This window comes from Nomascus leucogenys, chromosome 13, assembly GCF_006542625.1.
Source record: "Nomascus leucogenys isolate Asia chromosome 13, Asia_NLE_v1, whole genome shotgun sequence".
Lineage (NCBI taxonomy): Eukaryota > Metazoa > Chordata > Mammalia > Primates > Hylobatidae > Nomascus > Nomascus leucogenys.
In genome coordinates, this window is record NC_044393.1 from 40,083,854 (window position 1) to 40,110,926 (window position 27,073).

At 54.4% G+C, this 27,073-nt stretch overlaps 1 protein-coding gene across 2 annotated transcripts in view; it reads left to right on the plus strand.

The window, feature by feature from the left end:
• Window positions 1-6,694: 6,694 nt before the first annotated feature.
• LOC100606871 (acyl-CoA synthetase short chain family member 1) overlaps window positions 6,695-27,073 on the plus strand; it is a 96,874-nt gene continuing 76,495 nt past the window's right edge. For both annotated transcript variants that reach the window (XM_030826753.1, XM_030826754.1), the window contains exons 1-2: window positions 6,695-7,131; window positions 16,679-16,775. In XM_030826753.1, the coding sequence (XP_030682613.1) occupies window positions 6,819-7,131; window positions 16,679-16,775 (410 nt within the window). In that variant the 5' untranslated portion in view covers window positions 6,695-6,818. The remainder of the gene's footprint in view (window positions 7,132-16,678; window positions 16,776-27,073) is intronic.

Below are 27,073 nucleotides of genomic sequence, written 5' to 3' on the forward strand. Positions count from 1 at the left end.
TCAATGCCTTCTTACACGTAAGTCCAGGATAAAGTTAATTCTAGTTGAACTAACATGAAAAGAAAACCACAAAGGGTGTTCCTGTCTATATCCCTCAGACATGGGCTTGGGTGGCTATGTCTCTGCTCCATCCCTAAAGTAGTGTGAGAAACAGCGGTTGTCCCTGGCCCAGAGTGACAGCTCCCCCTTGATGGGGGTGGGGCAGTTGTGAGACAAAGAAGACATTGAACAGAAGGAAGGAGGGCAGGAGTTCTCCAGAGCCAGAGTCCGGTGGTCCTTAGGGAGATCTGTGGAGGGCCCCACACTGGCAGAGGCTGTGATTTTAGGAAAGGAGAAGAAACTCTGGCTATTAAGTCTGGCGTGTCCTTAATGGGACTCATACACCTCTTGGAATTTTAGAGCTCAATGATTCAGAATTTGGATCTCATTGGTTCATTTTCCAGATGAGAAAACTGAGACCTAGAGATGTCAGCGGCCTTGCCACATGGCAGGTTGGAGGCAGAACAGAGGGCAGAAGCCAGGAGGGGTTCTAGGCCTCTCTCTTGGCTCCCTGTCTAGTGCTATCTGTACAGTCAGGAGCTCCATGAAGGAGGAAGCCATTTTTGATCCACACAGTAGGCAGAACGGTGGCCACAGCTCAAAGTTCTCAGAGCTTTGCCCTTGGAGTGACCCCAAGATGTCCCTGTGATCTCAGAGACTTACAGCTCTCAAGTAGCACTAAAAGTGATGCCTGGCCTTGAGCGAGAGCAGGCAGTGCGGCTACCACAGTGGGGGACCCCCAGGAGAGGCAGCTTGGGAATGGGGAAGGGCATTGGCATGTGGGGGGGATTGCTGTGCCCCCCTTGGCCCTGCAAGCCTGGCAGTTAGGGACTGTTCTCCCAGGTGTAATGATTCTCGTGGTGTCTTCCTTGACCACTGAGGGCTGCAAGGGGTCTTGTGGGGAAGTCCGTTCTATGGGTGGTGGATGGATGATGTCCCCAGCCTTGCATACTCATGGATGGCTGGGATGAGTGATTAAGAGTTACGAGGATTTGGGGCTGCTGGAATTGAGTTACCATGTCGCTTGTGCTGACCGGGAGCTGCCCCACCACAGAGCCCAACTGTTCTGCCTCCTGCATCGCCCTCAGAGCGTCAGAGAGCATAGCTGCCTGGCTGGGCATCCTGCAGCCCCAGGAAGGATGCTGGGCAGTTGCTGGATTGCACTCCCAATTCCCAGCCCTTCTTGCGCTTGTGGCCACCCTCTCATCCTGTGCTTTGCTGTGTGTTGTTGGGTTGACCCCGCAGGGTCCGGGGCGCACTGCACATCTGCAGAGCTTGGTGTGCGGTGCCACAGTGCATGAGGCTGTGGTGTGTTGCAGCCATATGGGATCCTCAAGCCCCCTGCTGAAGCAGGTGTATGCGCAGACTCCACATGCCTCATCCTCACCTGGAGTTCCTGGGGACATCGAGAAATAGGAGCCAGAAGGGAAGTGAGCCCTGTCACCTTGTGAAGCTGCCACCAGGGCAGCCCTGGAGATATAGCTGAGAAAGCTCCTTATTTTTTCTTACGCAATTTTTTTTCTAATCTCTTTATCTATAGGTAAGCTTGCTTAAAAGAACTTTGGGTGGCCTGGGAACTTCAGGACGCTTCGCCAATTACCAGACGAAGATAAGTCCTGCCCAAAACCAGAGCAAACCAGAACCAGTGGCCCCTGTCACCTTTAGAGCATTGGCATATCATTATAATGCCAAAGTCCCCACTCATAGAAGAGAATCGTTGCCACTTTCTGCACACGTGTTGTATGAAGAGCATGTTCATGATCTGCACCTGCGTGTCTGAAGTTCCTCCCCACATAAGCTTACATAGCCCCTGCCCCACATCTAACCCTGTTACATTCCCCAGCTTCCCACCGCTCTGGAAGAAGCTGTCTTTAGAGCAAGCGCTCTCTCCTTCTCCATGTCTGGCCGGGAATAAAACCTGCTTGCCCTTTTCCCTGATCTGGTGATCTTTCTTTGTAGCCGATGCAAAGTAGAGAAGGAACTCAATGAACTGGTGATGAAGCCAATTCCAGACTCCCAGCATCTGGGTCCCGTACTTGCTCTGAGCTCTGCCATGCTCTTCTAAATTCTGTGTTTTGGTTTTACTGTGCATTTCAGCTATTCGAACAGTGTCTGTCTCTCCCCAATTTGAATTGTGACCTGCTTGCTTTCAGGGACCATAACTGGACCATCCTTGTCCAACTGACAGCCCTCAGCTCTTGGTGGTGCACATGGGAGAAGCTCACAGGTTTCTTCTGAGTGTCATTGGAAAGAGGTGTGTGTGTGGGGTCACAGAGACAAATGAAGAGAACAGGAAGAGGGAGAGATGGAGGAAAGAAGAGAAAGGGAGGGCTTTACCAGCTCTTTGGAGATTACTGAGTGCACAGGGAGTGGCTGGGGATCCGTTGTCAGTCAAGACTGTTTCTTGAGCATCCGAGCACTGCGACTCTGGAGTAATGGGCATGGCAGGAGCTATGAAGGCAAATGGTGAAGGCCGTGTTGGTGGGCTCTGTCCCTAAAGCTGTTAAATTAAGATGCTCTGGATGCTATGGCTCTGCTACCTACTAGCTGGTGGCCTCGGGTGAGCTTCTGTCCTCCTGCTTATTTTCACACATGTACAGCGAGGGCAAGAACATTCACTGCTGCAGGTTGTAGGGTCAGTAGTCACAGCTGTGTTGGCATTTCTGGCCTAAACATCAGTCCCGAGACAGAAGCGAATCCCGATTCCCAGGAACCCTGCCTCCCAAGCCCTTCGTGTGTCTGCAGCCCCTGCCTGACAGCATCCAGCGTTCCAAGGTGAGCTCTCCTGAAGTCGAGGCCAGCGGCTTCTTAGGGAGAAGATGTGACCAGCGCTGCCCAGATAGCCTGCTGCCCCCTTCAAACCTCTGAGGGCCCCCCGGGATGCAGGGCCAAGAGCCGGTGCTCCTTGTGCTTGTTCAACCTTGTGCTCGTTCTGCGAGAGTTGATGACTGGCTGCCAGGAGGGAGGCAGTGGGGACGACCTTGGCCTGGGATGTGACACTCGGAAGGAAGGTCTCAAGGCCACCTCTAGGTAACTCGGGCAGCAAGAAGTGCAGTTCTGTACCACCTGGTTGGTTCTGACATGTTTGATTCTGAAATGATCACTTCTTCTTCTCCAACCAGAAGGAACAAGGTAGTATTTATTTTAAAACAGAGTTAGTTCTGTGTACTTTTTTCATTGCAATTGTAGAAGACCTTAGAAATGAAGGTAGTGGGAAGAATGAGCCATCGCCGTGCACTCTCCATGGGGTGGCTGTCGGTGCCAGGCCCAGTCACAAGCAGCATAGCTGGTCTCTTTTCTCACAGAGCTCCCTCCTGCTAGAAGGACTGGGAAGATAAACACAGAGCTAATAAGTAACAGCCATGGAGAAAAATCAAGTCAGGGGTTGGGACTAGGGAATGAGGGCGGAGGTATAACTTTATGTAGGTGACAGGGAAGGAAGGGCTCTTGGATGCAGGGATGTTTGAAGACACCTGAAGGAGGTGGGGTGCAGTCTCTACGGACAACTGGGTGGAGCATTCCAGGCAGAAGGGACATCGTGTGGCAGTCCTGAGGTGGGAGCCTGCCAGGTGATGGGAAGGACAGGAGGATGCTGATGTGCTGGAGCCCCAGTGAGTGAGGGAGAGCAGAGGAAGAGGGGACACTGGATCAGGGAGGGCAGCGCTTCTCTAATTTGAATGTGCATGCAGCTCCCCTGGGGCTTAAGATACAGATTCTGAGGCAGCAGGTCTGAGATGGAGCCTGGCATTCTGCATTTCTACAAAGTGTCCAAGTGATGCTGCTGGCCCATGGACCACACGTTGAGTAGTGAGGCTATGGCCTGTGGGCCAGGGAATGATGTGGTCTTTGTTTTGAGGAGACTGGGGAGGCTTTGGATTGTTCGAAGCTCCAGATCAAGTTCCTCTGACTTTTGTTTTAAAGGAATTGCACTGGCTGCTGGTTAGGCTGTTAGGGGCAAGGGTGAAGGCAATTTGAAGCCTACTGAATAATCCTAAAAGAGATAGGTGTGGTTGGGATGGTAGTAGGAGGGAATGGTGATGGGGGAAGAGGTTAGTGCTGCAGGTGTTCTGAAGGTGAGCCACAGGATTTACTGACAGGCTACATGTGGAGTGCGAGGGGGAGGAATCTAGGATGACAAGGGTATGAGCCCAAACAACAGGAAAATGCCATTTCCATTCACTGACATGGAAGATCCGTGCTGTGGGGAAGAATCCCAGGACGTGGTATGTTTCAGATGTGAATGAGACATTTGAATACAGGACTGAGATGTAGAGGAAAGGTCCAGGCGGGAGGTGTCAATATGAAAGTGAGAGGCTAGAGAGCTGGCTGCTGTTTCCTAGGGGGCAGGGGAGAAAGGGGGATTTGAGGGCTGAGCTCCTGGGCACTTCAACACTTGGAAGGCAGAGAGAGGAAAGGCACCCAGTACAGGGCACTGAGAGGCAATGCCCAGTGAGTGAAAGAACCATGCATTTTTCAGCCTCAGTTGTTGTATCAGTTACCACCGCTGAGTTACAAACCATCCCAAAATTTAGTGGCTTAAAACAACAATTCATTCCTTCTACAATTCTGTAAGTGGACTGGGAGGTTCCTTTGCATCCCAGGTGTTATCTGGGGTGACTCATGAGGCTGCCTTGGCTGGGGCAGGAGCCTCCACATTGGCCTCATTCTTGTCTGGGAGTTGGTCCTGGCTGTAGATGGGGCAGCTTCATCCTCTCCCTGGGTGCCTTCCTCTGGAAGGCCAGCCCCACTTCCTCACAGCTCGCAGCTGGGTTCCATGGGAGGACAAGCTGGGGCTGCGGGGTCTCTCAGGGCCTCCACATGGAACTGTCAGAGCATCCCTCCCACCAGGCTGTACTGGCCAAAGCAATACAGCCAGCCAGGGTCCTCCTCTGGACAGAGCAGTACGCCATCACGTGCAGGCGCGGGAAGGAAGAGTTGGTGGCCGTCTTTGGGACCTCCTGCCACCGTTAGGAGCTTTCTCAGCTTACAATTTTACTACTCACTGACCTCTGCCTCTCAGTGCCCTGTACTGGGTGTCTTTAATATTCTATTCAAATGGGAACTTAGGCCAACAAGCTCCCCACTGGGGGCACTGGGTGTTAGTCTTGCTCTTCCCTTAGCCAGTCACATGCTCTTTATTAAGTCCTTTTATTTGTTTGGGCTCAGTTTCCTCATTTTTTCCACCTGGAGTTTGACAGTTGGTGGGGGTGGACAGCACTAGATAAGTTTTAAATTAAGTAGACTAGTCGGGTGCTGTGGCACACGCTTGTAGTTCCAGATACTCAGGAGGCTGAGTTAGGAGGATCGTTTGAGCTCAAGAGTTCCAGGCTGTAGTGAGCTGTGATAGGAACCACTGCACTCCAGCCTGGGCTACAGGCCCTATCTCTAAAAAAGTATCAAAAATAAATAAACAAAGGAGAAAATGCAGGTCAAGCGCTAGCACTGTGCAGGGCATGTGTTACGCTAGTAGATGTCACTGATTCTCCAGCCCTAGGTACACTCCTGTCTTCTCTGGCAGACAGCAGCATTCCCCAGCAGGGGCTGGTGGCTGGCCCCGCGGAGGCTCCTCCAATGGCAGGCTCCTCCTCTCTGCAAGCCCTACAGCTCAAAGGAAAGAAACTTTCCCATCACAAAGAACTCAAGAAACCAGTTTTCCAAAACCTCTCTTCCCTGTGTTTACCCCTTTGTTATGAATTTACTTCTTGGGAGTCAAAATATTTAAGAACTCGATGGAGACCAGTTTTATACGTTTCCTTCTGTCCTTCCTGGCTCCACAGCTGCAAAAACATCATCCCCACTACTGAGCTTACTATGGGGCCAAGCAAGGGTAGACGCTTGACAGACATTGTCTAATATATTCCTTACTGCAGCTCCCCACCTCCGCCGCCCCCGCCCCCCAGGGAGATATTACTTCCGTCTTCCCCAAAAGGAAAACGAGGCACCGAGAAGTTAAGGAACTTGCTCAAGGTCACAGAGTTTGAACTCAGGCTACAGATGCTGCAGCAACTGGAGAAAGTCCTCATCGTCCCATATCACCCACCACCGACCCCCAGCAGGACGTGACCCCCGCCAGGACGGAGGCCGGCAGCTGGGGGACTGGAGCATGGGACTCCGGACCACGGACTCAGGCTTGCGCAGCCTCCTGGCTTCTAGGCTCCCCGCCAGCCCCTTTCGCGTGCGGCTGAGACGCCAGGGGAGGGGTTCACTCTCAGGGGCGCACAAAGGCATGAAAACCTGGCTTCAGCCTCTGAGATGCGGAACTGACCGACCTATTGTCTTGGGACCCACCAGTGCGCTTGGGTACACCACCCCCTTAACGTTGGTGCCGGCTCCCTCCCGGCTCCTCCCCATCCCAGAGGGTCCCCTCGCCCCAGGCCCTGAGCCTGCGTCCTGGGCCGCATGTGCCTCTGGCAGCTCGAAGAAGCTGTCGGGGCTTGCAGGAGAGCGCGCAAACTGAAACCAAAACAGGCCGACGCGAGGAACGTCCGGGTGGGACTGCAGACCCGCCGGAGCGCAGCTCCTGGGCCAGGGCCTGGGACCCTGCTCCGCCTTGCGCTCCCCTGCACCCCTTCCCCACGCTGCTCCCCTCTTCCTAAGCGCCCCCCTTCCCGGGCAGCAGAAGAAGGGGTGGGACCCGGGCGGGCTCCGGGAAGGGGCCCTGGAGGAATGGATGGTGGCCGAAGGGCGGAGCAGGGGCGGGGCCCGCGGAGACTCCAAGGGGCGTCCCGGGCGTGAGGCACCCACTCTGGAAGCACAGAGAGCTCAGGTAGTTTGGCTAGATGGCCGCGCGCACCCTGAGCCGAGGCGTCGGGAGGCTGCTGGGCAGCCTGCGAGGGCTCTCGGGGCAGCCCGCGCGGCCGCCGCGCAGGGCGGCCTCGGGACCCACGGGCAGCGCCCCTGCAGTTGCAGCAGCAGCACAGCCCGGCTCGTACCCTGCGCTGAGTGCACAGGCAGCCCGGGAGCCGGCCGCCTTCTGGGGGTCTCTGGCGCGGGACACTCTCGTGTGGGACACCCCCTATCACACCGTCTGGGACTGCGACTTCAGCACTGGCAAGATCGGCTGGTTCCTGGGAGGCCAGTTAAATGTCTCTGGTGAGTGGGCTTCGGGAGACCGAGGACGCCCCCAACTCTTGGGTCCCGAGGGGAGTCGGAGCCTCCCGCCAGCGGCAGCCGTCTCCGGGCAGCGCGGATCGCACCCCTGCAGGGGCCCCTCCTCCGGTATTCCGTCCGCCTCGCCCGCTCTAAGCAGTGGCTCCACGTCACCCCGTCCCTCATCCCATCGGGCCCCAGATCCACGTGCCCAGCTCGGGCCGGCGCCCGCGGGGACCCGGGGGCCGCTTGGGACGCCCCGCTGCTGGCCTTGCTCGGCGCGGCTCCGCGCTCTGCGGACTCCAGAGTTGCGTTACCGGGTGCATAGCGCCGCGGAGCAAGAGCCGGCGGGGAGCCGCGGGCTGCACCCGAGCGCCGCGGAGTCGGGACTTTCCCGTTCCCATACCGGGGTGGAGGGAAAAACAAAGCGGTGGCGGTTGTCACTGAGGGCTGCGATGCCGGGGGATCAGCCTGGGGACAAGCCCTGCTCACGTAAACAGAGCTGTGGGGGGAGACTTGGGGAGGAGGAAACCCAGCGTGGCAGCTGGAACCAGCTATTTCTTCGCTGCGGGCCTGGGGCCTGTGGGCGGGAAGGAAGTAACCGCGGCCTCCCCGTTCTCGTTCTCGGCCTCAGAGAACTGCACCCCAGCGACCTGGGGCCTGCTTTGGACCCGCGGGGTCTGAGGTCCCGGGAAACCGGCCCCAACAGCCGCCGGTGGTCAGTTGTTTGGAACTTGCTGAGCAGAGGCCCCTGCTGCTCTGCTAAGATTTGGGGCTGGGGGTCGTACACCGCACCCTCGCCCCCACCTAAGGCGCTGACTGGGCAGCGAGGGGGAGGCCCTGAACTGCAGGCAGGGCTGGTCACGCAGAGTGGGTGCCAAGTGTGAGGTGGGCCCTGGATGCAGGGTGGGCCTGGGTGTGGGGCCTGCGGGGAGGGGCTGGCAGACACGGTGTTGATCAGAGGGATGCAGGCCAGAAGGGTGGCCATAACCAGCTTGCTGGATTTGGGAGTGTTTAAGAAAGGACCTGCGGGTCTTTATGGCAGGGTCACCAGGGCCCCATTTTCTCCAACTCCTCCCTCAGTTGTCCCTGTTGTTCTGCCTCCCCAGCCCTCAGTCTCTTCATTGTGAGGATGGGGGCAGTCATGCTTAGAGGTTAGGCTGACAGCTGCAAGGTGTGCAGCAGACCCGGCGCTTACTGGTGACCCATAAGCAGTAGCGATTTTAGTTTAACTTCAGAAATAGTCATACAATTATAGGTAGTGTCTTGCAGTTATTTTTCAAAGAAATTGAAAGGAACTTTGGACCTCGCCCCCCCCGCCCCGATATTGTATATTACTTTGCTGGTTTAATTAAAATGAGTCATTTACTAGATAAGTGTTTTCTTTAACATTGAGTCAGCAGCAAGTGCCCTTGAACTAGTGGGAAAAAAACCAAACCCTTTGGTTTGCAGAGTTGGGGCAATGTGCCCTTGAAGGAGACTAGAGCAGCTTGCCCAAGGACAGAGGTGGAAAGTGACCTACCTGCTCTGGACTTGTGAGGCCAAGGTCATGGGGAACATTCACAGTTGGCTTGTGCACAGTTGCAGCCCCACTCAGATAAGACAGTGGGGCGGACCTCCTGGGGCCAACAGCAAGGACCTTCTGAACCTCGATTGGTCAGGATCAGGGTGTGGTCAGCAAGCATTCTTCTGTTTCCTTTTCCTTCACTTATTTCTCCTGATAATATGGCCTTTATGGCTACCTTAGCCAGAAATTGAGCTTCAGAAAACTAACTTGAAAAACAGCTTTTCATCAGCTTTCTCCCCTGGGATGTGAGTGCCCTCCTGTACATGGGTCAGCAATATCTCTTTCCTCTGCCGGTGTCTGCAAACCATAGAGGGGACAGTATGAAAAAGGGCCAGGCCAGGCCATGACTCTTCTGGGAGCCTCTAGAAAGTCGTGGGATGGGTGAGAACACTTTGGCCTGATCTGTCAGCTGTGTATGATAAAGTCAGATGGCTTGTTCCAAAGGAATATCACTCTTGAAGAAAGCTTCACCTCACCCCCTCAAGAATACCAGTGGTTCTCAACGCATGGTCCTCAGACCTGCAGCATCAGCATTACCTGAGAACTTTTGAGAAACACAAATTCTGGAGCCCATCCTGGACATCTGGAATCAGAAACCCTGGGGTGGGACCTGACACCTGTGTTTCTAATGAGCCCTTCAGGTGCTCCGGAGGACACTCAGGCTTGAGAACCACTGGTCTGTATGCCTCAAACCAGGGCAGATGAAGGCACTTCTAAAACAGAATTGGGATTAGTGTCCCGGCCTTGGCCCTATTAAACAAACAGCAAGCAAACAATGGGCTGTGGATGGTGCAACACAGTTTCGTGGCTCCAGGTGTCTTTAGAATCATGACTCGGGTACTGTACTTTGCATGTTTCCTCATCTGTAAAACAAGGGCAGTATGTAACTGAATTCTGTCCTAGTTACTATCGATGTACATCAAACCACCCCTAAGCTTAGTGGCACAGGATGACAACAATTTTATATTCCTCGCAGAGTCTGTGGGTCAGGACTTTGGACAGGGCCCGATGGAGATGACTCATGTCAAAGGGCAAAATTACCACAAATTTAGTTTAAAGATCTTAATTCACTTTATTCGTGATTATAGAATTGGGAAACACCCCATTCCATAAAACAGAATGAATGTTTGATGAGCTGACAGAGGAGGATGGTTTTATAGACAGAAGGGGCTGAAGAATGCAGACATGGAGAACAAAAAGTGGACTGGTTATTTCAAAGCTACTTTTGTTGTAAAGGTGAAAGCGGAAGGAGTTCCTTTATCACTCCAGCTTGTTTGGAGATTTAGCTATCTTTCACTCTCCTTGTTTCTTAGAAGGCCGGATAAACAACTTAATTTCCATTTGGTGACATGGCACTTTAGCAAGAGTGACTCCATTTTTAGGTGATCTATTGGGCCTGATGCAGCTCAGTCCAGACCAGCGGCCTCCTATACATTTTATTTAACACTTGCTTCTGCTCCTCAGTGTCTGAGGTTGGAGTCATCTGCCTGTTTCTCACTCCCAAGTCTGAGGCCTGGTTTGGGACAACTTGCAGGCTGGCTTCAGCCAGAATTGTGGTCCAAAGCACCTCCTGAGGCTTGTCACAGCACGGTGGCTGGGCCCAGGCAATGTCCTGCAACCAGAGGTCCAAGAGACCAGCACAGATGTTATCAGGCATCTTCTGACCTGGGGAAGGGGACCTAACTGTTTGCACCTGTTTTGTTATCCATGGGAGTATCTATCAGCACACCCATCCCAGGGCTGTTAGAATGAAATGAGGAAATGCTTGTAAGGCACTCAGCACTTTCTTAACACATTATACATCCCCAATCACTGGCCATTTGTTATTTATTAATGAAGCATGTGGGGAGGCTGTGACCTTGTGCTTGGCCTTCAGCAGCGCTGCTGAGAGAGCTGAGCTTCGTCTGAACTGGACCACATGAGCTTACATCTGATCAGCCTGGGATAGGTGGGGAATAGGCTTCGGAGAGCATGCAGGTGGCTGAGGTGGCTTTCAAAGCACCATAGTATCCTGCCCATCCCACAGCTCCAATAGCCAGGTGAGGTTATGGTGTCTGAGACTCACCAGGCAGGGTAGACAGAGTGTCTGTGCCCTTCTGTGACTTGCTTCTATTGTGTAAAACTGCCTTGCAGAAGGTTCTTTGGAGAGCCAGGTTCTAAAAGGGATTCTTTCCCACCTGTGAAATTTGGCTCTGTCCTTTGTAGGGCTCCGCAGCTGTTTTTGCCCTGTGGCATATCAACTCAAGATGTCAGGAAGTTGTAAATGCAGAACCAGAGGGTAATGACATGTGTTGCTTTCAAAATGCACAGCTAAGCTCTATTTTTAAAACCCTCAATTTTAAGTGATGTTTTTCAGTGTGTGTACTCTTAAGCAAGAGTGTAAAAATCCTCTTTGTAACCAAGCATTGAGCACTGGGAAATTTCTCGGATGCTTTTTGGAGATTAATTGCAGGAATAGAGGCCCTTTTGCTGTAGTTCCTCTGTGTTTGCTGTAGTTTCCTCTCTGTGGCATGCCTCCAATCGTTCTGAAGGCAGGACACTGATAGCGGTAAGACGCTGTGCGCCTATGCTTCATTTTCCCCCTAGTGATTCCAGTGATTAAAGTAACTTTTCTAAGGTTTTTCAGGGAACTCTACATGAAAAAGGAACCCCTAATCTTAGGAGGAGGATCCTCCTGAGGAATCCAAGTCCTCCCCAGCTGTCAGGGGCACGACTTACTTTAAATAACAGATGCTTTGGGAAAATTGTCCAAAACAATTTTTGTGACTGACGTAACATCTCAAAGCCTGCCAGGGAAGATTGCTATTAAAAGAAAGTCCATTGTGGGCTAGGCGCCGTGGCTCATGCCTGGAATCCCAGTACTTTGGGAGGTTGAGGTGGGCAGATCGCTTGAGCCCAGGAGTTTGAGACCAGCCTGGCAGTGTAGTGAGACCCCCATCTCTTAAAAAAAAAAAAAAATTAGCTGATCACGGTGGTGCACACCTGCGTCCCAGTTACTTGGAAGGCTGAGGTGGGAGGATCCCTTGAGCCCAGGAGGTGGAGGTTGTAGTGAGCTGAGATCACGCCACTGCACTCCAGCCTGGGCAACGGAGTGAGACCCTGTCTCAAAAAAAAAAAAAAAAAAAAAAAAAAGCCCATTGTGAATAGTAACTCCCTATTCAAATTGAATTTCTGTATGCTGGGTTCCACTTTCAGTTAGGGTGTGTGAGTGTGAGGGATGTATTTAAATAACCAACAAGAGTACTTGAAAATTCCTACGTGTGTGTCAGGATTGTAATGGAAATCCCAATACTCTTATAATGCCTTTTTAAAACAAAATACCAAACCCCTGCCCCAGCCATGGGCATTGGCTGACTGCGTCCAGCTGTGTTAGGCCCCGGGTGGGGCCCTGGGCGTCTATGAGTGAGATGGAGCGCCCTGGCTGGCTGGCCCTCTGCTCCGCATGGCTTGTCGCATCCTCATGGCACCAACATGAAGTGGTTGGTGGTCCCATTGCACAGATTTGGAAATAAAGGCTCCAATTCATGTACAGCAATGAATAATCCAGAAAATGCTCAGTACCACAGAGCCCACATTCTAATGAGGAGATGAACCATAAGTCAGTAAATGAGTAAGTCCACACTGGGGTGGGAGGGGAATTGTGATGTAATTCCCAACGCTGGTCTCCATGATAAAGTAATCTTAGTGACAAGGTCCCTGCACTTGGGGAATGGCATTGTGCCCCGCAATGGGGACTACCGGGCAGCATGGGGCAGTGTGAAATGGTGTGGGCCCTTGAGAGGGGAAGGACAGGTCATCCATCATGTGCTGGGAAACTTGGGAAAGGCCGGAAATAGGAGGTGGAGTTTCAGCTACACTTTAAATTGCCATAGGTCCTTGCCCAACTCTTCTTGGAAATGCTGAGAAATGGAATTTTCTTGTCTCACTGCCCAGTTCCTTGGGCAGATTTTTTTAAACTTTCTTTTCCTCCTCCCTCTCTTCCCCACTTCCTTCCTCCTTTCCGTCCTTCCTCACCTTCTTACCTCCTTCCTCCCCCTCCCTTCCACCTTTTCATCCTGAAATTGAAGCACTAGCAGGAACAATAACTATGTGCGAAGAGCCATGTGCACATGGGTGTTAGGGCCACTGTCCCCCCAAACCCCACATGGAGCTTTCTCCAGGTGCTTGTGTGGTCTGAGCACCAGCCGTGGTGGCCAGAACAAAGACGGGGGGAGGGTTGTTCTGTTTGCCTTCTTGGGGGACACCTTGCTCCATGTGACCCACAGCCAGAAACAACCCAATGGCACCTAACCCTTCCAGTCCCACCCAGACCAAGGATCATTATACGCACTCCGAGGATTAGGAAATGGGCTTGGATTAAATGATATATGCATTGTCTGTGGTTAGTGAGTGGCTGGACAGGGGCTGGACTTTAGACCCTGAGTTTTTAGTGGTGACTCCAGGCTGCCAGCCAGTGGCTCACGAGGCTGGCAAGTATGTGTAATCACCCCTGGCCCAAAGGAAAAAGAAAACCATTGGAAATCTGGCATCTGCGTAGAAAGTGGATGTGCTTGTAGGTCGATGTGCACACATCGTCAGAGTTGGGTCCCAGGACCAGCAGCGGCTGCATCACTAGGATGCCCAGAGCGGCGGGTGGGGGGCACACCGGCTGCAGCTAACACGCCCTCTGGGGACTTCTGATGCTACTCAAGGTTGAGAAGCACTGATTTGGGCCAAAAAAGAGAACGTCTTCTACTTGAGGGATGAAGCCACAAAGACAAGAAGAGGTCTGCTCCCTCCCTTGGGCATGAGGCGACCACCTGGTGCCAGTTACACCCCAATATGACCCTTTGGCTCGAGGATGCAAGTGGTCTGTTCCTCGGCTCTGTGCTCTGGACCAGGCTACCTGAACCCAGACCTGAGCAGGACACTCAGCCCTCGCCCTAGGGAGTGCAGCGGGCAGTGAGCATCTGGAAGAGTTGGGAGATGCGCAGGGTCCAGGACAGTGAGGTGCTTGGGAGAGTGAGTGCCTTGGGCTGAGACCTGCAGTGTGGGTGTGAGGAAGGCACAGTGCCCCAGGCAGGGAGAAGCCACAGCAAAGGCCCCAGGGCAGGGGAGCTCACCAGATGTGGCCCGGCCAGCAGGAAGAGGCAGGTCATTGGGGCCTTGGTGGCCACTTTTTGAGCACCTTCTGCATGTGGCGAGGCACCTGGGGGACACTGTGTTTGGGGCTCCGTTCTGATCTGCTGGACTCAGGCCACCTGTCAGCCCTGGAAAGACAGGGACACAGGGCTTATCTCACGGGCCACCCAGCTGCACCTGGGTGCTGTCCATCCTGGGGCTGGCCTGCCCCTCTCCACCTTCCTCACCTCTGCCTTCCTGCTTGGATAAAATGGTGCAGGATGTCCTGCTGGGCTGGGAGGCTGTGAGGGCCTGTTTGAAGTCGGGCAGTCACTCTCTCTGAGAAGAGTGTCCTGGTGCCCTGGCTGCTGTGGGAGCAGGTGAGGCGATGAGATGAATGCCAAGGCGAAGTGTCCAGCGTGGTTCGAGCCCTTCCTGCTTTGTCCTGGCTGGGGCCCTGGGCAGCTCACCAGGCCATGCAGAGACATTTGCTCATCTACACCTGGGCAGGCCACTCTTCCGGGGGGCTCCAGGGTCAAATTTGGAGAGGAGCAGGTATGTCAGGCAGAGCTTTTCAGATGTGAGAGTGGGTTCACATCTCCTGGGGCTTCTTATGAGGCTGGTTGGGACTCAGCAGGTCTGGGTGGGGCTGAAGGTTTGCATTTGTGACCAGCTCCCGAGGGGGGATGGTGGGTGCAGACAGTGTCGATCCTCAGCTGGACATTCCCAGGCTTGTCATAACTGCCCAGAGTCACTGGAGGCGACAGGCAGGCAGCGGGGTGTAGGACCCTCTGTGGAGGGATGGTCTCCTGCTGATTATTCAGAAGCCAGAAGTCCATGGCTTTCACGTGAAAGCTCTTGATTTTTAAATATTGGACTGGATTCGCACACGCATGCCCGCACACCCTGGTCAGGGTGGTTAGCACAACTGTATGCTGGACTCAGCCTAGGGACCACGTTGGCTAATATCTGCTGTACCCGTGTATTAATTTTCTCCCTGGCAGTTGTGTTGTTTTTCCATATCCTTCAGGGTTTACATGTTCCTGTCGCCTGCCTGAATTGGCCTCACTATTCTCAACTGTTCTGTCTCCCGTCTGTAAGACCAAGCCTGATTCGTCCCTCCTCCCCAATTCCCCCACTACTGGCAAAGCTCGCTTCCCTCCCACTTGTTGCAAAGAGCAGTTCTTCACTTCCTGGTGAAGGACTGGACTGTACTCAGGTGACTTTGGAGGGTAGGGCGGTGGGACAGACTGTGGAGCCAATCTGCCTGTGTTGAATCCAGCTCCGCCTGTGTGTGACCTTGGACAGGCAGCTTAACTTCTTGGGGCCTCTGTTTTCCCAACCATAATGGGAGATGCTGGTGCTGCGGGCGCTGTCTCCGTGGAGGCTTTTGCAGTAATTATTGTTTCAGCCCCAGGCTGCTCTTGACTTCGTAGGGTTTGCCTTCCCAGGGTAAATTCAGCTCCAGTGCCCTGTTTGGACAAGTGTCATGAGCCTGCCGCCAGGCAGGTGTTTGGTCACTTTTGCATGTTTCTTACGTTTGCATCTGTCTCCTGCACCCATGGCAGGGGCTGTGAATCTGCCCTGGCATTTCACTCAGTGCTCAGCGTGGGGCCTTGATCAGGATTGGCACCCAGGACTGGTTGGGTTAAACCATCTCAGGGTTGTATGCTCCTTTTCTTTGCTCCTAAGAGACTCCCCAACACCCAGCAAAACATTGTGGGGTTAATGCTGCGCTTGGCATGATTACAGTGAACAGAGGTTAGCGCGCCCGCCCCCCGCAACACACACAGAGATGTTGTGTAAATTCTTGTCTGCCACTGAGCCCCTTCTTAGTTTGTCTTCTTGTTTTTATTTTCTTCTATTTTTTGGGCATGTCTTCTCTTTTATTTTTCTATTAATAGTAGTTCAAAGAACTTTCCTGTGTCTGTTACTAGTGTTAGTAATTTTTTCCTGGAATCTGTCTTCATTTGTTACATTTTTTGAGGTGTAATTTACAAACAGGATACAGGGGTGACCCTGAGAGACCAGGTGGGCGGGTGCTACTGCCCCCAAAGCCAATCATGGGGCTCATGTCCCTGCATACCTGGGGACCCACCGATGGGCCAGTGAGTGAGGAGAGCTGGCTTGAGGGTTGCCAGAAGGGGCTCAGCTTTGGAATCTAATGAATAGTGACCAGCCTGCCAGCGGAGGAGCCCTGTGCTGCTAATCCTCAGTCTCATGGTGTGCCGCAGAGCTGACTGTTTCTGCTGGGGCATCATGTGTGGGAGCTTGGGTAATGGAGAGGGAGGGAGCAGAGCCTTCTGCAAAACCAGGACATTTCCCCATCACGAGCCACTTCTTGGAACAAGGCTGGTTTACTGGGTGCTGGTGGAACACGTGGGGGAGTTGGGTCCTCGTCCCTTCTTGCACCTTTAACTTTGGGGGCAGGTCAGCACTGGGCACATGGGAACTGCAGGAGCCAAGCCCTGAAACAAGAACAACCTGTTTGCACTAACAGCTAACTAAGGCTGCAGTGCCCAGCCCTGGCTGCACATCAGAACCAACCATGGGGGCTTTGAGGCTTTGAAGGCCCAGGGCCCATTGGGTAGGGTTTCTAGAGGTGGCCCAGGAGATGCCAATATGCAGCCAGGGTTGGGTCCACTGGTGTGAAGCAACCACTTCAGAATATTTGCAGGACATCACCTTGTACCTCTGAGATCATGTTTGTTCACCCTTCTCCTTGCAAGGGGTAGAAACATCATCACTGATGAGCACAGGGTCTCTGTCAGTGGAGGAAGAGAGAGCCACAGTAAACTAGACCCCCACTCCAACCCCTCAACCTGGCCGAATTCTCATCCAAAAGCACCAAGTGTAACATCTGCAAACCCTCTTTTTGTACAGTCAACTGCTTGGACCAGCATGTTCAGAAGTCCCCCGAGAGTGTTGCTTTGATCTGGGAGCGGGATGAGCCTGGAACGGAAGTGAGGATCACCTACAGGTACTGTGTGCCCTCAAATATTCAAGGTGCGAGGGAGGCGCCCAGTCCAGTCCTGTGTGCTGAGTCTGGCTGTCAGGGAGGGGACGTCTGAGTTTCAGGGAGTGCATTTTGGCTTTGCAAGTGCTCTCTTATCCAGGAAAAGTAAACGTGAACGCAAGCAGAATGAAACACAGTAAAAGCCGGTCTAGCCTGCCTGGCCACGCTCTCAGCGCCTTGTGAGGATGGGACAATAAATAAAATTGTCTTTAGAAGAGTTGTTTTGTTTTTAAGCTGATCTGTTTAGTCTCTGATTCCTCAAGCAGATTTTATGTGCCAAGCATGCTTCAGATGCTGTGTGCGTTGGGGGGTTTGCACTGGCCTTCCCCAAGCTGTCTCCTGTAGGGGCTTCTCTGTTGGTGCAGCACCTTGGTTCTCCATGCAAACCGCCTTTGCCTGAGGCTCACCTTACCCTTACAGAGATGCCTCAGGCCCACTGTGCCCCTAAACTGTGAGTTCCTAAGTACCCATCACACACAATCATCGAGTGTGATTACTCTCCTGTGGGCAGCTCCAGGGTCTTCTTGTCCAATTACTTAGCAAGTCTTCACTGGGTGCCTTCGTGTCAGTATGGGCTGGGATATGTTACAGTAACCAACAATCCCCAAGGACATGGCAGAGCACGGCTGGGTGGCCACTGTGAGCTGAATAGTCAGGAAGGCCTCTTGGAGGAGGCAATGTTCCAGCTGAGGTCCTGTGGGCCAAGAGGAGCAGCCCTGAGGAGACAGGGGCAGACCTGGTGCAGGGGTCCCAGAAGTAGAGGGAAGGTGCACGTGGCTGGGACACTGGAGCGAGGGGACATGGAGGAGCATTCCGACAGGCAGGTCCGCACTGGGCAGCCTGAGAGCAGCGGTCACTGCCCTGCCACTCGGGTGACCTGGGGGCCAAGGCGCACTTGCAGTTTCCTGTTTGTTTCTTGAACTCCAATTTTATCACAGACCAAATTCACCAAAACTGCGCTCACGCTGACTTTTGGAGGCAGACGAGCGATGCTAGTGGATCTGCTGTGGCTCCCCGTGGGCCCTGTCCTGCTCATTCCTCCCCTCAGCCCCCAGGAGCCCTCAGGCCCATCACAGCTCCACTAGCCTCGGCCAGGGCTCCTTTGCTGACCCGTCTCCCCCACCGGCCTGACTCACAGCCTATATAGCATGCATTTCTTATCTCTAGTCCCTGGTTGCAGATGCCGTGTGGCCCATAGGCCAGCAGCATTCTTCTGCCCGGGAGCCTCGGGCCCCACTGGACAACCGAGCGGCCCCCCAGGTGGCCCCTGCACACAGGAGTGTGCTTGGCTCTGAAGACCCAAGCTGCTGCAGCTGCCCCTCGCCACGGTGGGCCCAGCTCCATTTGCCTGCGAACAAAACCCCTTCTGAGAAGGAAGTTGAGGCTGCTGCCCTGGGAGTAGTTCTTCAGTAAAAGATGAAAACCCTCTGTTGGGGGTCGGGGGCTAAGGAGCTAACTGGACACCTGGAGGTCTGGCAGGGAGTGCCATGGCTGGGCATGTTTCCCTCTATCAGTCTCTCAGGTGTGCCTGGACCCTGGGGCAGGCGGGCTGTGTGCGACGCCCCCTCGGCTGGACGCTGCCCGTGGGCGCACTGAGTGCGTGCTAAGTAGCGGTTCAGTCTGTGAGAGGGGCTGGAGCCCTGTGGAGACGTGTGGTTAAACATAAACCATGTGAGAATTCTCAGGACCGCAGCCAGCCTGTGGAAGCTAAGGACAGCTTCAGGTCCATGGCACTGAAATGGCCCTGGCAAAGTACTTATTACTTTGTCTCTAAAAATAAACGGGGGGTGGTCGCAGTGGCTCACGCCTGTAATCCCAGGACTTTGGGATGGTGAGGTGGGTGGATCACTTGAGGTCAGGAGTTTGAGACCAACCTGGCCAACATGGTGAAACCCCGTCTCTACTAAAAATACAAAAATTAGCTGGGTATGATGATGTGCGCCTGTAGTCCCAGCTACTTGGGAGGCTGAAGCAGGAGAACTGCTTGAACCTGGGAGGTAGATGTTGCAGTGAGCCAAGACTGTGCCACTGCACTCCATCCTGGGTGACAGAGCCAGACTCCATCTCAAAAAAAAAATACAAATAAACAGACTTCTTCTAAAATGGTTTTGCAGACTTTAGCCAGGCTTAGTACCAGGTGGCCATTTCTATTTACTGTTGGAGTGAAAAGTGTTACCTGTAATTGCAGCTCGTATTTGAGGGATGTGAGTTCCTCATTGTCCTGGTCATGCTAGGTTTCTGATGTGAGGTTTTCTTCTTCCTTTCTCTGAGGAAAGCCCCCAGACATTGGCACTGGTTGTCCTCCTGACAGACACATCACGGCCGCTGAACACAGTGCTTTTCTGCCCACGGGCCTGGTGCCACAGCACTTGAGGTGCCTAGGATGGTTGCAGGCCTCCTCTGCTGGAAGATCAATGTCCAGACTAGCAGCCCGGGCCCTTTAAAGAAACCCCGTGCGGCTGGTAGAGGTTGGGACGCTGGTAGTGATGCAGGAAGCTTGCAGGCAGTGAGGAAGTCTGTGTGTTACAATCCCAGGTGACCTGGCAAGGGAGACCTCCTGACTCTGACCCCTGCCGTGACCTTAGGCACAGGTGACGCTGGGTCAGCATAGGAAGATGCAGCCCTGGGACGGGTGCCCACGGCCTTTACCCTGCAAGTGGAGGATTTGCAATCCCTGCTTCCTCAGGTCCTCGGGGGTACAGGGTCAGCAGAAAGAGGCACGTTCTAGTTCCAGTTTAGTACCATCCTGCTGCTGGCCTGTGACCTTGTGCAGCTCCCTAATCTCCCCCGGTGTGACTTTCCCATATGTACACCCAGGGTAATTATCACAATGGAGATGACTGTAAAGTAGGCACGGGGAGATGACAGCCTGAACGCACTAGCAAGTAAGAATGGCCGTTATAATGATGTACCTGCTATTTATTGACTACTCACTGGATTCCAGAGCTGTTTTCAGCATTGTAACTGGGCAGCGCGGTTGGGCCTCATGCTGGCTGGCTGCAGGGCTCGGGAAGGAGGAGCCCCTCCCCTGCCATGGTTTTGCCCCGCTTCCTCCTTCACAAGTGCAGTGCTCACTTCCCACTGGGAGGTGAAGGGCTCAGCCTGGGACGTCTGCACCCATCTCCCAGGGCAGTCTGCCACCCGATTCCAGGGTCCCAGCTCAGCTCCATTTCCAGTCTTCCTCTGCCCGGAGCCAGCTGAGGCAGCCCTTCTCCCCTGGTGAACCAGCAGGCTGAAAGCCCAGAGCAGGACAGTGCCTGCCAGAGGCTGTAGGCCTGGTGGCCCCAAGGCTATGGGGCCAGGTAGCACTCTGGGAAGGCAGTGGCTCTTTCTGGCTGTTTACCTGCACTTCTCCAGCAGATGCCCATTTTATTTTATTTTTAATTATTGATTTTTGAGGCAGGGGCTCAAAAATGTCACCCAGGCTGGAGTGTAGTGGTGCTGTCACAACTCACTGTAGCCTCGACCTCCTGGGCTCAAGTGATTCTCCTGCCTCAGCCTCCCAATAGCTTGGTGTGTGCCACCAAGCCTGGCTAAGCTTTTATTTTTTGTAGAGATGGAGTCTCGCTGTGCTGCCCAGGTTGGTCTGGAACTCCTGGATTGGAGTGATCTGCCCACCTTGGCCTCCCAAGTACTGGGATTGCAGGCGTAAGCCACCGCGCCTGGCTGGTGCCTGTTTTAGAAGACTGTCCTTCACACTGTAGTTCACATGGGCAGGTTCCAGAGACCCTGGGGGGTGGCCATGTGGAGAAATGCAAGTTCCTCTTTTTCAGAAAAGGGGTGGCCCAGGTAGATGAACGAGGCTTTGAGATGGCTGCTGCCTAGCTGGTGTGTTTCTCCCTGCCTGGAGCCTGGAGCCTGGAGCCTGGAGCCTGGGGTCTGGGCCAGGAATTCCCAGGCTAGGGTTGGACTCCAGGTGCAGGAAGCAGCCTGAGGCCCTGTGCAGGTCCAGATCTTCTCAGCCAGCAGGGTGTGCCCCAATACAGAGGAGAGAGTGGTCTGTGGATGCCAGGTTGGGGGTGCCTGCAGAGCCTCCAAATAAGTGAACCTCTTTTCTGAGGGTCTCTGTAGGGGAGCGTGAACTTGAACTTAAATGAGAGCATCTTAAGCCAGAGGACCAAGTTTTAGCTCTGGCTTGTCCTATGGCCTCGGACCCATCCCTCTGGGCTTTGGTGTCCTCATCTGTAAAAGGAGGGATTCGATGGCCCCGGTGTTCCAGCCCTGGCAGGCGTGCGTGAAGCACGGAGGAGCAGAGCTGGGCCCCGAGTCTGCGAGGAAGCACAGGCATCGTGTGCCGCTCTGGGAGCTGTTCCCCTGTGGAAACTCCCACTGGTGGGGGTGATTTCTGTGGCTGTTCCTTCCTGGCCTTTTTATTGGGTGGGGTCATGCACAGTGAGAAACCCCTGACCAGAGGAGCAGAGGGGCTGTCAGGCCTCCCCCAACCCCACCTGCCTCAGAGTCCCAGGGAGCTGAGGGAGGCTTTCTCCCTGGGTGTGCTGGGCTTGGCATGGGGCTTTACTGTGAATCTGTGCGGCCTGGCACCTGACGGGGAGGCCCGCAGGGCTGTGCATGACCGGGCCTGGCCGTTCACCCTAGGGAGAGGGAGCTGTCACACACTCCAGCTGTGGTGGGGCGGGGACTGAGCCTGGGGCCACCTCTCTGAGAGGCTTGTTTCTGTTGTCGGCCCTGGATGTCTTCAAACACAGCCATTTAGGGGGGTCACAGAAGTGGCTGGTCCCTTGGGGGGAGCAGGAAGCAGGAAGTCCTGTCACAGACACTTAGGTGGAGAAGGCTTTGTGGAGGGTTGAGTTTTGAGAGGCAGAGGAAGGGGAAGCGTGGTGAAGGCAGGAGCAGGGGACTGGTGAGGACACGGCACGGGGAGGGGCCAGGGTCTAGGAACTGGTGGAGGCGGGAGGCTGTGCCCTGCCCAACTTGACCCTGGCTGTAGACCTAGAGCCTGTCACTCCACCTCTCCCACCCTTGGTTTTCTCGTTTGCAAAATGCAGTCACACTTCTCCTCCACTAGGCTGCTGGGGGTGGAGAGGGGCATGTGGCATGAAAACCAGAGGGGTGTCTGGAGGATGAGGGTCCGTTTCAGCTGCAGGTCAGGGCCAGGTGAAGGAAGGCCAGCAAAGGGTTTCAGATTTGAAGAAGGGCAGGACATGGGTGGCCCTGTGGCCGCTGGGGCTGAGAGTGAGTGGGTGGTGATTTCAGGGGTGATGGTACTAAGTGGGACTTTGCCTGGGAGGACACGTGCATCAGCTAAAATGTGCCCCCTCCCCATGTCCCTAGTGGGTGACCCTTGCCCCTTGCTCTCCTGCTCACCTCCCAAGTTAATTACCCTAATGAGCACACTCCCTTATTAAAACATCAGGGCAGCTGGGGAGGATCCTAACTCAGGGAAGGCTGTGGGGGAACAGCCTCGCTGACCTGAGTGTGACACAGCGGCTGTTGTGGAAGGCAAACTCGGTGTGGTCTGTGGGGTTCCCCGGGTGGGGTGAGGTGTGGAGTCCCGGCCTAGCTGCCCCACCTGAGAGGAGGGCGCCTGGGCAACCTCTGAGACTCGGGCTGGGACGCTTGGTCTGGAATCCGCATGCTACAGCCAGAATCTGGTAGGAACCCATGTTACTTGGGATGGGCTGTTTTTGAAGCAGCATCCACCTTTCCTCCAGCCCCAGGCTGCGGCTGCTGCCACTGGAATATTTGGGGTCTTCCTACGCACACTGCCCATGCTCCCTTGCGTTCTCCTGGGTGCTGAGGTCCTGGCACGTCATAGTTTAGAAAGGCCCCATCTTCAGACTGCAGTGCAGCGACCCACACTGAGGGAGTTTGTGTCCACAGAGACCTCTTTGATGGGGACGGGACCTTTCTGAGAATTCTCTGGGGCACAGCGTGCCGAGGTTTAACTCGAGGGGCACACATACGAGCAAATGCCTGCTGTGGAGCTGGATCCCGGCTTTTGTGACCCCTTGCTACCATGCAGGGGCCTTTGGGGACGGCCCAGTTCTGGGACGGGAAGGAAGAGCTGGCCGAGGGGAGGGGTGGGAGCTAGCGGGTGATGGTGAGGAGGTGGGGGAGGGGGCGTGGGCTGGTGGGGACACAGCCTCCCTAGGGGTAGGGCCATGCCTGGAGATGAGTCTGCGAGGACCAGGACACGGCTTTGTGGCCTCTGTTTTGCATTTTCCCTCCTGCTTCTGCAGGCACTAGGCAGGGGGTAAGTGACTCCCAAATTTGCTGTGGGCTGCACTGTGGGGTCCTTCGGTCCTGCCTGTGTCCAGTCCCCACCAGCACAGTGTAGGCAGCACAGAGGCCAGTGGGTGAAACCTTCTCACCTGCCCAGAACTGCAGCTCAGCTCAGCTCACCCCCATCCCTTCCCCATGAGGGGGGCTACATCTTCATTCCCAAGTTCCTGCCCTTGACACTGCCTCCTCCCCTGCTAGGCAGACACAGAGTGAAGGTGTCACCGTGGGTTAGATGTGGGGTCTGGTGCACGGAATGGAAACCAAAGCCCATTCAGTAGTGAGTGCGCCCCTGTAGCAGGGTGCCCAGTGCAGCCCTGGGTAGGGGACAGCAGTGGGGTGAGGATGGACTAGACAACCCAGCTGGCCCAGGAACCCCTACTTCCTGGTAACAGGCCTGCACACAAGGCCTTGGATGGATGGGGCACCAGCCCTCCATCTTCCTCAAGTCACCTGGTGTTTCCTCAGTGTCCAATCTTGCCTTGCCACTCTTACACTGCCTCCGTGGGTCTGACTTTGGGCAGGAGCTGACACCAAGGTTCTCAGTTCATATTGATGTTTGCCTGGGACCCTGATTTTTAAAGCTGGGGACTCTGGTATCAATAGAGCTTTAGGAACTTGGGAGTTCATGCAGCTGAAAAGGTCCCCCAGCTCTGGCTGTGGTGGATGTATTGAAGAGTCTATAGTCCCATCAGAAGTGGAGTTCAGGTGTGAATGGGACCCCTGGGCTCTGCGGCTGAGGCTTCTGGCCCTCCACACAACTCAAAATAAACATTGTCCTGGTGTGCCCAGGCTGAACTCTGCTGCATGCAGACAGGATGCCCTGTTGCTGGCCAGGGCCATATCTTCCAGGTGTCTGGGGCCTCAGAGGACCAGCAGACACTCATCAGACACTGGCACCAGCTGAGGCTTAAGGGACTCATGCCAGAGGACTCCAGGACCCCTTGTGCAGGGTTCAGGGACTGAGGGCTGGCTGCCAGAGGAGGTAGGGTAAAAGGCTGTGGAGTTACTGGTGCCGGGACAGGGGGTGGTGGCACGGTGCTGCTGGCCTGTTGGAACAGGGGCCTCCCCTGTCATTCTTTCTCCTGACCCTCCCCATGGCTGTCTTGACCTCATCTGAACATGGTGACAGTAGGGGGTCGGGATGGGTGGGGGCTTGACAATTTCCCACCAACAAATCCAGTCTAGTTCCCCTGAGAAGCCTAGAGAGAGGTTTCAGGGCCATTGGCAGGTATGGTGAATGTGTCCGCCCCCTGTTTGGGCTAGCACAGTCCCACTCTCCCTGCTGGTTCTGCGTGGACGAAGCCTTTAGGGGAACAGCCTCGACCAAGGGAGGGAGGCCATGTGGACAGGGAATTCAGAAGTGGTCATGTGGGATCTTTTCAGACATGAACGTCTTCAGGAATTCCTCGTGGTCTCCAAACATGCCAGGGAAATCGCCAGGCAGCTTTAGCAACTGTGTCACTCTGGTTGGAATTTACAGCTGTGATTTCCAGCTGCAGGCCATGCCTCGGAGTCCCCTGGGGAGGGTTTCTAGTGAGACAGTACCCAGGCCTTGCTTGGGCCATTCTGAGTTTCTGGGAAGGCCCTGGGAATCTGTATTTGAAAATGCATCCCCGGGAATGCTGCTGCAATGGCTTGTCAGAAATCTGTCAGGATTCACTGTTCTTTTAAGTGGAAAGGGAGTTTGGGCAGGGTGCTTCCAAATCCCTGGGAGGTAGGAGGAGCAGCCTCTGGAAGGACCCTCAGCTCCGACCTCTGGCACAGTCAGAAGGGCCTCCAGAGACCTCACTGGCACTGCTGAGTTTCCAAACACACTGCTGCAGCTTCAGTCCAGGGCTCAGGAAACCACCGTTGCTGCTGGTTTACCTGTGTCTTGGCACCCTCACAGCTAGCGGGACTGCCCCAGGAAACCCAGCATCCTCTAGTCGCTCTGCACAGCAGCAGAGCAGCAGCATGCCTTGCAGCCGCTCCCATGCGCAGCTGTCTGATGCAAGCTGATTCACAGGCAGAACCTCGGGAGCAAGGGTGACTCTGGTGGAGGATGCCAGGCTGGCGTGGATGGGGAGGGAGAAGACGCTGTGGTGACCACAGGCAATTCTAGGCCAGCAGGTGGGTTGTGGAACCTGACTGGGCTGACACCTGGGCTCCACAACCCACTGTTAGGGCAGGAGGATCCCACCTGTACCTTCTCAGATCCCAGGCCACTCGAATGGAGCCTGGCGTCCTTCCTCCTCATGCAGGTGACCAAACCCTCAAAGTCACTCCAGTGTGCAAAGGCCTTTGGCCACCACAGCTGTTCAAAATCTGCTGTAACTAACAGGCTCTGGTCTTCACCCTGATGTATTTATTCCACCCACGGTGGCCCATCTCATGTGGATTCCCTGCAGGCCAGCCCATTTTCAACACGAACAGTCTTCTATCTTCACATTAGAAACCCATTAGTTTTTTGGGCTTCACAACTAAATTGTGGGACAGTTTTCCAGGCTAACATTTTGTATGGTTTCTGGCATGTTTTCCCGGTGCGAATGGGGCCACTTTTGTGGAAGGGCTCCCCTCCCAAAGGGGTATTCAGCCTGGTGGGGATTCCAGCATCCCTGGGGTAGTGCCTTTGAACAGGGATGAGCTGCAAGGCCATGTGCGGTGGCCTGGGGAAAAGGGCTGCCATGGAGAGTCTGTGGGCGTGCTCTCAGCCCATGGTCTTATGCCCGGGAGAATGGTGCCATCTGTGGAAGCCCAGCCCTGAGCTTATGCAGACCCTCCATGCCATCTTAAACCCAGGGTCAGAGGGACTGTGGCCTGGAGGTCACACGGGGTGGACTGAAAAAGCTGCATGCTTTCGCTCCTCCCCTTCCTTCCAAATTAACAGGTTTTTTTTTTTTTTTTTTGAGACGGAGTCTTGCTCTGTCACCCAGGCTGGAGTACAGTGGTGCGATCTCGGCTCACTGAAAGCTCCTCCTCCCAGGTTCACGCCATTCTCCTGCCTCAGCCTCCCAAGTAGCTGGGACTACAGGCACCCGCCACCATGCCCAGCTAATTTTTTGTATTTTTAATAGAGACGGGGTCTCATCGTGTTAGCCAGGATGGTCTCGATCTCCTGACCTCGTGATCCGCCCGCCTTGGCCTCCCAAAGTGCTGGGATTACAGACATGAGCCACCGCGCCCGGCCAAATTAAAAGGTTTCTATTAGCAATTACTTATCATTAAATGAATAATTATTAAATAAAAGGAATGAAATCATAAATTATTAACAATTATTGTTTTATAAAGGAGAAAATTAGTTCCAGTGAACTTTAAGGGTGGCCTGGGATGGGGCATCTGGGCAGCTTCTGGGGTGTGGCTGCAAAGAGAGAGGAGGAGGCTGCCCCTGGGGCTGGGTGGTTTGGGTGTTGGGGCTGCAGGCTCCCAGGCTGGGGCTGGTGTCGAATGGGCTCCGTGGAGCAGTTGTGTGTGCATATCTTCCTTGTCCAGTCAGTGCTATCAGGAGCCAAAAATCAGCGGTGGAAATATTTGCACCGTGATCACTGGCGAATGTTACAAGTCAGGGCTTCTTTTGCTGAGAAACTGGTTGCTATTCAGCACAGCACTGGGGAGCAGGAGCCTCCTGTTCTTTGGAGGAGTTTGATGCTTCTCTAGGCTGCTGCCAAGAGGCAGGGAAAGTCGCCGGGCCCGAGGCAGGTATGCCAAGCAGCTGTGCTCTCTGGATTTCCACCTGTGTGGCTGTGTCTGCGAACTTCCCCTCCAGGGCTTACTCTCCTCCAGGTGTTAATCTGGAATGTTGTGTGGACTCCCAGGCAAGCCTGATAAATAGAAGGACCCCCAACCTGCGTCCAGGCTCTGGAGCGTTCTGTGTGAAGTTGGCTGCCCTGTGTTGTGCTGTGTCTGTGGCAGCCGAATGGGCTCTGGCAGAGCCACTCGGAGAGGCGGAACAGAGGGCATGTGGGGTGTGCAAACCTGGAGTGGGACCTGAGAAGTCTCCTGTGGTTTTTTTTTAACCACAGGGGAAAGTGAATGTTTACAGA